Source organism: Triticum aestivum, chromosome 5D (assembly GCF_018294505.1).
Source record: "Triticum aestivum cultivar Chinese Spring chromosome 5D, IWGSC CS RefSeq v2.1, whole genome shotgun sequence".
In the NCBI taxonomy this organism is placed as follows: domain Eukaryota; kingdom Viridiplantae; phylum Streptophyta; class Magnoliopsida; order Poales; family Poaceae; genus Triticum; species Triticum aestivum.
Window position 1 is genome coordinate 193167067 of NC_057808.1, and position 9573 is coordinate 193176639.

The window sequence follows — 9573 nt, forward strand, 5'->3', positions numbered from 1 at the left end:
TCACACACATCTTGTTTACACGAATCATTTGTGTTCTTTTAGCTCATCGCAATCAGTTCATCTATGTGAACTGTATGCCACATATCACACACATCTTATTAAGTTAAACCGTTTATGTTCTCTTCCCTAATCGAAAATAGTTCATCCGAGTGAACCGTATGCCGTATATCACATACACCTTGATCTAGTTGACCGTTTCTGTTGCATTCCCTAATATCACACAGTTCATCGGAGCGAACTGTATGTCGTATATCGCACACACATTGATATGGCTGCCTGTTTATGTTGTTCTGCCTCATCGCAAACAGTTCTTCTGGATCAACCGTATGCCCCGCATCGCACACGTAACTAAAATCTGAACCATGTTTGATGTCTCTGCCATCGCAAGTGTTTTGCATCTTTTTGACGTTTTTTTACATCCCCGTTTGCAATTAATGCATCACAAACAGTTTCGTCAAAGGGTCTCTAATCGTAATGTCGCATTAGCAGCATCCTGCAGTAGTGCCACTCCATGTTGCCGCGTCGGCGAGTCGCCGCAGCCCGCTGGCACGAAATCGCCACACAGCGGCCACCTTGGTTGAAGGAAGAAAGAAGAAGAGGCGCGCCGAGCTGGGTGGGGGTGGAAGACAACTTAATCATGACCATATAGGTTTGATTGATTACCATGTTGTGCTACCTGGTGGGCCAAGTACGTCAGTTCAGCTGTCAACTTGAGGATTTGGGCTGGGCGTTGGTAGTTAGCCCAGAAGTTGTGGTTTTGTGAAAACTTCTCCAAAGAAAGAAGTCCATTTTCACCTTCAAATGTGGACCGAGGGACAAATACCACCCTAAACTCAAATTTGGTATGATTTTAACCCTCAAATCCTCAAAACCAGGTAAATCTTCCCCTTAAGTGGGTTTGATTCAATTTTAGGCGGTTTCGTTGGCCCTGCATGGTTGGAAGGAGACTTCTGGTCCGTGCACGATCTCGCTGCGGCATCGTCGGCCTCAGGCTACCCCATCTTGCGGCGTCGCTCCTTCCCAGGCCGCCCCGTCTATCCTCGCCGTGGCCTCCATTCCCCGCTCCGTTAATTCCACGCCGCATGATAATTCCTGGGATAATCCACAGGTCGTGTCGGCCGCTGCTGTCGCCTTGGCGTCGGCGCTGATCATGGCAGCAATCGGGTCGTCGTCCATGGTGGCGTCGGCACCGCACGGCCACTCCCACTCGGCGTCATTCACGGCGGGTCGGAACATCAAGTCAGAGCTGCGCGTGGACGGGGTTCCTCCTCGGCTGCCTGCACACGCTCTCGGGCCTGGACCACTTGGGCCCGCTGGCACAGATGTACATCAGTATTCAGTAGCTGATGCAGACCGCGACGGTGGGCGCGCTATGGCTGTGGCCAGGAGCCCATGATGCAAGCCAGGTCATGCTCGACATGCTTTTCCTCGACCTCAAGGACCATCGAGGTGCTTCGCGCCGAGGGCACCCGCATCGTCGGCCTAACCCTCGTCGTCGGCACCAACGGCATTCGGGAGGCCACACAGGCACCCTACATCGCTGCAGTGCTTGAAAGAGGCGCACACCAGCACAATAACAAGAGCGCGCTAGAGCAGAAGGCGCTACTGGGCGCCGGCGGCAAGAAGAAGGACATCAACTTCGTGACGTTCGCGATGGGAATCATGCAGGAGCTGCAGGCGGACGCACTGATGATCGTCGAGGCCATGACGCCTCCGTCCTGGGAAGTTGAGCGTTGCGCCGTCGCCGCTGATGCGGCTCCTCACGCCTTGGTCGCTAGATGGAGACCTACTCGCAGCTAGCCGATGGTGCGGGACCACGACGCCGTGCTGGACAGAACCGCCGCTCTGAGTGCAGGCCGACGCCCGCGCCTAACCACGGGGCACTTGGCGCTGTGACCGGAGCGGGCAGCACCGGAAGTTGTCGCAAGTCGCAATAGCGCGCCGGCCAAAAGTCCCCTTCCAATCATGCCACGATTAGCGGCCCTTTACTCCCTCTACCTACAGGCCAAGTACGTCACAAACTCAAACCAAAAACAGCCTAAAATCAAAGCAAAACCATTGAAGGGGGAGATTTACCCGGTTTTTAGGATTTAAGAGTTAAAATCGTACCAAATTCAAGTTCAAGGAGGTATTTGTCCCTCAGGCCACATTTGAGGGTGAAAAACGGACTTCTTTCTTCTCCAAAAGATGGTGTAAACTGTTATAAGTGCCCTGAAGGTTGTGTTCTGTGCAATTCACTCTTTTTCCCCTTATTATCGACCGACGTGGCGGTGTACCGGTTTTTCTTCCCGTGTTTATTTTTCCCACCAAACAAAAGGACTAGCCAAGCGCTCGGCAGCCTCCGCCCAGCGCCCTCCCCCACGCCCGCGCCCGCGCCCGCGGCGATCTTGCCTCCACGTCACCGCCTACCGCCCCCCGCCTCCCGCCTCCCGCCTCCCGCCTCCGCCAGCAGCATCTAATGGCGGCGGTCTTAGCGGCGCACGGCTCCCGCGTCTCGGCTTCGGTAATCACTCCCCTGCTCCATTTTTGTCCTTCCATTTTACTCTCTGTTCCCACCCCAGCATAGAATCACCGTTCCCTCCATTCGTGTTTGGTCTAGCGCGTGTGGATGGCGGCTTGCCTATTCGTGTATGCCGAGACTCGGTGCTGGCCGCGATTGTAGCTTTGTGAACACTGATATCTGCAGTGTAGAGTTTGACGAGTTAGGTTTCAGCTTATGACTTGGAAATTTGTATGGGCGACAGTATCCTTCTGTGTTGTTGGACATATTTCCAGGTTAAATTAGGTGAACCATCCCGGATCGACCAAGCTGGTATTATGAGATACAAGCATCAAAGGACCCAAGTAGGGGACAAACGGAAGTAGCATTAACAACCTTTTGGGGGTCGAAAATTTAGTAACACGTGCTATTCTAATACAAATGCAAAAGAAGTTGCAGAGTTTGACAGCTTATGCTGGTTTCGGGGAGGTGAAGATTCATACCTCAGGTTCCCTTACACTCCCCACGAAAAAAAAGGTTCCCTTACACACACAAGAAAAAGGGTATGGTCTGAAATCGTCAAGGTGCTGCTAAAGACTTGCAAACCAAAGAAAATTCTGTGTCTTACAATTGTATGAAAGCAATCGTACACAATGCTACGGGATCTAGTATTATTATTATGATGATGAACTATTGCATCACGAGACTTTGAATACTATTTTTTTTTTCTCATGGTGGTGCCAAAATTTAAGTCTGGTGGAACCATTTTCATGTTATCTTCTTGGTTACATACCAATGCGATAAGTTGGCGGTATTCAAATGTACACTCTTTCTAGTGTTCAATACTGAGTCTAATTATACAACTTACATGTGTAATGGAATTCAGATCATTGCAGGTTTTGGAAGTGCTCTGAGAGGAATACCAAAAGGCAAGTTCGCCAACAGAATTGCTTTTTCTGGGGCGATTAGGCTAATCTATTTTTTTGAACTACCTAATTGCAATCAATTATATTTCAGGATTTTGTCCTCGTTTTTACAATATCCAAGCATCAATATATAATGGACTTGTTCATAGGAGGAAAATTCCTCTTCCGTTGAGATGCTCTTTTCGCTCTATTCAAGCAAGAAATAATCACTCATCATCAGCTGTTGTACCTAAAGATTATTGTGAAACTTACATCCAATTTTTGAGAGACAAGCGGATAGTTCCTGATTCAGATCCTCCAAGTTCTAAGGATGTGGACCTACTGTACCGGTTTATAGATAAGAGGTGAAAATCTGTATTGAACTTCCTTATCAAGTTCTTGAGCTACATTTGAAGAGAAATCTTAATTATCTGTTACTTGTCTCAGTAACAAGCTCATGGTATTAACTGGAGCTGGAATGAGCACCGAGTCAGGAATTCCCGATTATCGGAGGTACGGACATGACATGTATGTAAATATCTCATGGAATGTATTAGCAGTCATAGCAGCCTCCTTGAATCTTAACCAGAATTTTGATTTTATGGCAGTCCTAATGGAGCATACAGTTCTGGTTTCAAACCACTTACTCATCAGGTGTGTGTGTACCCCTACTCCCTACTATTCGACTGTCAATGACAACTCTTGTTCGTGCCTTATAGGTTTAATATGCTTAGGTGAACGCATATTTTGTTTATCACAGGAAGTTATTCTGAGAGGGACATATCCCAAGACAAATTATTTGAATTGCCTAGCATAGTCTTTTGAGTTTTGATCATGACTTTCGAGTCCTAAAGTTAACAAGGTTGTGTCTTCTGCATTTGTTGACAGCTTAGACATATATTATCCATGTGAGATCAAGAATGCCACTGGCATTGGTTGCTTCTTCCTTTACCATCAAGGAGTTTACAAAATGGTCTCATGTACTTCCTTTTCTTTTTCTCAAGTTATCTGGATCTTGACTGAAAACACGTAGGTCTGAAATTCTAATACTACTGGATCTATCGAGCTCTCATATTTTACTTTTCCCGAGAAACCAACAGGAGCGGTGCATCCAGTTAAGGACAAAATAGAGTAGTAATTACAAATTACAGACGGACTTGTTCTCGTGAGGAGGAAGTCAGAAAAGCCCCAGGTTCTGCACGTGAACTACTCCCAAGAGGTCACACCAGTCATACTTAAAAGTATGATGTCTTCAGAGGGGATTGATGCAACCCCGCAGCAGTTTAGTTAGCCTTTCTGCATTCAAGATGATGTGGCGGTTCGCCTCCTTCCAGGCGTTCCACTCGGCATATCTTGTCATGCATGAACCGGCACAGGAGAACCTTCTCGCACCATTCCTCCATGGATGGGAAACCGGAAGCTAAGGATGTGGCCTACTCGTCTAGCCAATAGTTCACCAATGGTTCCTTGAACAAGTGGCGACGAGCTCTGCATTGCGGAGGAATAGCTGGCATGTTGGGTTATGCAGCCAACCCCCTCACCTGCTAGAACCTCCGCCGTTAATATACGACCATGGAGCCCCAGCGAGGAGAAAACCTTTTATTTCCTCAGCATACGCTGTCTGAATCTTCTCCATCTGGAACCTAGGTTGGTTACCAAGAAATTGGACCCTGTAATCACCGGAAGCGTTTCACTCTAGTGGATGGAGTCCGATTGATTACAGTGTGGCCTTGACCGCTCGAGTCCTGAAGCAGATTCCAGAGATCAATGAACTCTTGGAGCTGCAATGGGGAGTTCAAATCAGGCACAACAGTAATCCATCTTTAGTCTCACAGTTTTAACTGCACGGTCCTGTTTTACACTTTGTTATTTCAATTTTTCTCAACTTGCCCTGGATTTTGCCTTTCTGCTGGTCATCATCTCTTAATGCCCTTTCCATTTGTCCAGATCTTGCCAATAATTATGTCATCTTCCCCATTTTCCATTTGAATACAAATAGGAGTTTGTTCGCTCTATTCGAGCCCGACGGCGCTACTGGGCTAGGAGTTATGCAGGATGGAGAAGGTTCAGGCGAGCACAACCAAATACAGCTCACTATGCTCTTGCTTCACTAGAAAGAATCGGCCGTGTTCACACGATGGTTACCCAGAATGTGGATAGGTAATGACCTGCTTCTGTGTTATTATTAATTGGGAATGACTATGCAGCTTATTTTTCACCATCGCTTTGTGTATGTATTGTAGATTGCATCATCGTGCTGGTAGTAAGCCAGTTGAGTTGCATGGAAGTGTATATGAGGTAATTTGCTTAGATTGTGGAACATCCATCAGCCGAGAGTCATTCCAAGAACAAGTGAAGGACCTCAACCCAAAGGTTTGGCCATTTGGTACTGGTTATATTTTTCCTTAAGACTCTGGTTCATCATATAAGTGGGAAGTGCTTAAGGTATAATGAGGAAAAATAAGGAGTGATTGTCTTTGCTTGTGAAGTTTTTGACCTATTGTAATCATTTGATATTTTATAACTTAAAATTTCAATTGAATAGTTTTGTCATAGTTCTTACTGATCATTTAGATGTTAATATATTAAAAATATCAAGTTTGAGACCATCAATCCATTCATGTTATCATGTATATACCGGAGTGGTGCCTCTTGAACCGCACTGTGCGTATATCCCAGTCTTGACTATATATTCAATTTTTTTTTGTTCAATTTGGCGTTTGTCGCTCAGTTATTAAGTCTTGTAAATACTTTACTGTCCATAACGTTATAGCAGAGCTCCTGCTTTTCCAGACATGTTTTTGTGTGCTTCCCAAGGACCTAAATTGGATTATGATTTTGGTAATCTCTGAGGGCGGAGTGTTGTATTGTTGTGTTGCAGTGGGCTCTAGCTATTGACAGTTTGGAAGAGGGACAACCTGGCTCGAGCAGAAGTTTTGGTATGCAGCAGCGACCTGATGGTGATATTGAGATTGATGAGAAGTTCTGGGAGCAAGATTTTGACATTCCTAGTTGCAGTCAGTGTGGTGGAGTGCTAAAACCTGATGTAAGATTTTTCTTCATCTTTCTATGAGTACTGTTAGTTAATTTAAAAACGTGGATGTGAAACTATGGATTTGCTGTCATTTCAGTTATTGGAAAGATGATAATAGGCAAATCAAGCCATTAAGATTTGTAGCTAGGAACACTTGGTATTAGTAGACACTACTTCTGTAGCATCTGATGAGCCCATTACTAACATGTGGTCTCTTTAACAATTTGTATAACTAAAATTTAGGGTGTAAATTCTTATATCAGTGAGTCATTTCAGTGACGTACTTTCTTTCCCTAGTCCATGTAAGTTATAATAAGGGCATCAAATCTAAAAGCAGTTTTAAATGTCTTATCCTGTTCTTTGAAGGTTGTGATGTTTGGTGATAATGTTCCGAGAGAGAGAGCTGATAGCGCTAAGGAGGCTGCAAGAAACTGTGATGCTCTTCTGGTGGTTGGTTCAGCGGTAATGACAATGTCTGCTTTTAGGCTGGCAAGGTATCACTGGAAAACATTGTTTAATCATTTCCATATTATTGTCGATAGCTAGTTATCTTGTTTGCCTATATTTCTTGCTCTGGATTAAATCTTTCAAACTGGATCAAGTTGTCTTATTGGTTATCGCGACATCAAACTAATTATAAATCCCAATCCCAGGCTTGCACATGAAGCAAATGCTCCAATCGCCGCGATTAACATTGGGGGCACCAGAGCTGATAGCATTATATCTTTGAAAATCAATGCGAGATGTGGGGAGGTTTGTTATCTTGTACTTTTGCCTTTTCTGTACTGCAGCAGGTGACATACGTGTGTTGCATGATAATTATCACCTTTTTTCAGATACTTCCTAGAGTACTTCAGATGGGAAGTCTAGCTGTACCAAGCATAAGCTGAACATTTACAGTGTTTGGAGAAATCAGTTACGAGGGAAGATGGGTGAGACATATATAAGTAGCTGTAGATCATTCTGTAAACAGGTCAGAACTTCATATGACCTTCCGGTTTGTGTTAGAGCATTATCATGGTTGTTGTAAGTGTAAAATCATTTTTTGTGATGACTCATTAGTTTTTTTTTTTTAGAAAAGGAGGAGGACCCCGGCCTATGCATCTGGGCAATGCATACGGCCACTTTATTAATTATTCTAATAAGACCTTACAAAGTGATACAACAGTAAGACTAAAGCCACCGTCTATGCAACAACTGTCGCTACTCCTATCCAATTGATGAAGGGGCGCTGATAGTCTGTGCCTAATACCAAACAGACATCGTAGCCAAACCTAAACATCTAAGACCTGAGGTTGACGCCTGCCGGGTATGGGGCACCTACCAGTCCGGCGCACTCCTCAATCAGGACGCCTGCCGGGTATGAGGCCGCCGCAGCCACCTGCCACCAATCCATCTTCAGTGTGTACTGCTGCACCACCTTGCCCGGCCTCTCCGCCATCGACGCCACCACGACGCTTGATAACGGCACCCTCCTGCGCGAGTCCCTCGCCACACATCGGGCGCCGAGTCTCCACCGCGCCACGCCGCCGAGGAACGCCACCATTAATGTGCAGGATGAAGCACCGCTCCACCAATTATTCCGTCCACTGGTCCCTCGAGCCCGTGTACACCTTCAAGAATGACGCCACAAGAGGAAAACGACACAATAATGCCGCCGTCATCCGATCTACTGATCTAGGGTTTCCCCCGGAGGTAGCAGATAGTGGTCTGGAACTTCTCAACAGCGATGCCTTCAACAAGGGAACAACACCGAAAAGTGCCGCCATCGCCGGCCTCGGCAGCAGTCGCGAGCAGGTCTTCACCCAGATCTGTTCCAATGGACTCCATCAAGCGTCTTGTGCACGGATCGTCCACCACCGTGGCCGCTGCATCGCCCGTCGCGAGACCACAGCCACCGACACAACCTCCGCCGTCCGGGGCCGCCGCCCCGGGATCCAGCCCTCGCTGGCCGCCAGAGCGAAACCAACGAGCCCCATCACTGGCGGCGCAGCCGCATACCGCGCCGCGAGAACGCCACCATAGCGTCGTCACGCCGACCGCACGCCGCTGCCACGCCGCCGTGCCCCACACTAGCCTAGCGCCTTCCATCGATCTGGCCGTCCCGTGCCAGCCAAACGACGAAGGGGAGAGGCGTCCCGCCGCTGCCCACGCCAGGCAGGCTTCGCCGGCCGGCGCGCTTGGGCGGCGGCGAGGGGACTGGAGGAAGAGGGGGACGGAGACCGGCGGCGGCGGGAGGCCTCCCCTGTCGCCCGCGGGAGCGGCAGAGGAGGTCAATCCACTTTTTTCGGGATTAGGCAGCAATGAAGGAGGATTTCAGTTTGGAATCAAGGAGGTTTTCAGTGTGGACAATGACTCATTAGTTATGTATCCAGGAAAAGTAGACCCAAGTTGATCATCTGTATAGTTCCTGGTTTTTTGGACGATTTATGGAACCAATGTTACTATTAAGGGGCTGCCAGGTTTGTCCAGAGAAGCTACCCCCAGTGTTCTAGATAAAATTCTGATAACGAGTGTAGCGGTATGTTTGGCGAAGCTAGAGACTGTCAAAATGCAAGTGGATGTACGTCTTATATTATGGGACGGGACGGAGGGATGTTTAGCAGGTTCAGGCCCTAGGTAATACTCTATTCCATGTTGGTGGTTTTGCTCGTTTTACAGAAACTAGTAATGGTGCACGTGCAAATGCACGTATCATCAGATGCACCAAATTTATTTATAACATAAAAAAGTTCTTATTCCATTTTCAAGCTAGTAATAATGTGTAGCGATTATACACGCACATCAACTGATGTAAATTCGATAAAAGAACATTACAAGTTTATTAATAATAGACTCAATGAATTCATCAGCTTCAGGTTATACCCTTGAATGGCAGTCCAACAGCTATTCCCAAAATGAGAACATATATCTTATAGTCCAGAAAAGTTTCACGAATTATATTTCATGAAAATACACAAATAAGTTAATTCTTGAGCATGCTTCACCCATTCTCGTATGGAAATCGTTTGTTGTGTATCAACAGTTTAACTTAGGACTCGTGCATGTTCAACATTTCAAGTAATATAAATATAGATCAACGCATGTGTGTTGCTATGTTCACAATACTCACCAAAGATAACAATGACACATAGCTAAACTATAAATAACATATG

At 46.5% G+C, this 9573-nt stretch overlaps 1 protein-coding gene and 1 pseudogene across 2 annotated transcripts; both read left to right on the forward strand.

Annotated features, from left to right (window-relative positions):
- Positions 1–932: 932 nt before the first annotated feature.
- LOC123120403 (uncharacterized) lies at positions 933–1961 on the forward strand (annotated as a pseudogene).
- A 347-nt stretch (positions 1962–2308) lies between these two features.
- LOC123120029 (NAD-dependent protein deacylase SRT2) lies at positions 2309–7583 on the forward strand. Of its 2 annotated transcripts, none has more exons than XM_044540041.1 (11): positions 2309–2503; positions 3366–3408; positions 3497–3749; positions 3832–3912; positions 3993–4038; positions 5384–5544; positions 5628–5757; positions 6266–6430; positions 6785–6912; positions 7072–7171; positions 7255–7583. In XM_044540041.1, the coding sequence occupies exons 1-11, from the start codon at positions 2459–2461 to the stop codon at positions 7306–7308; spliced, it is 1206 nt and encodes a 401-aa protein (XP_044395976.1). In that variant the 5' UTR covers positions 2309–2458; the 3' UTR covers positions 7309–7583. The 2 variants fall into 2 exon arrangements, with proteins under 2 accessions (XP_044395976.1, XP_044395977.1); XM_044540042.1 differs by having other exon boundaries at positions 2312–2503; positions 3832–3897.
- Positions 7584–9573: the final 1990 nt, after the last annotated feature.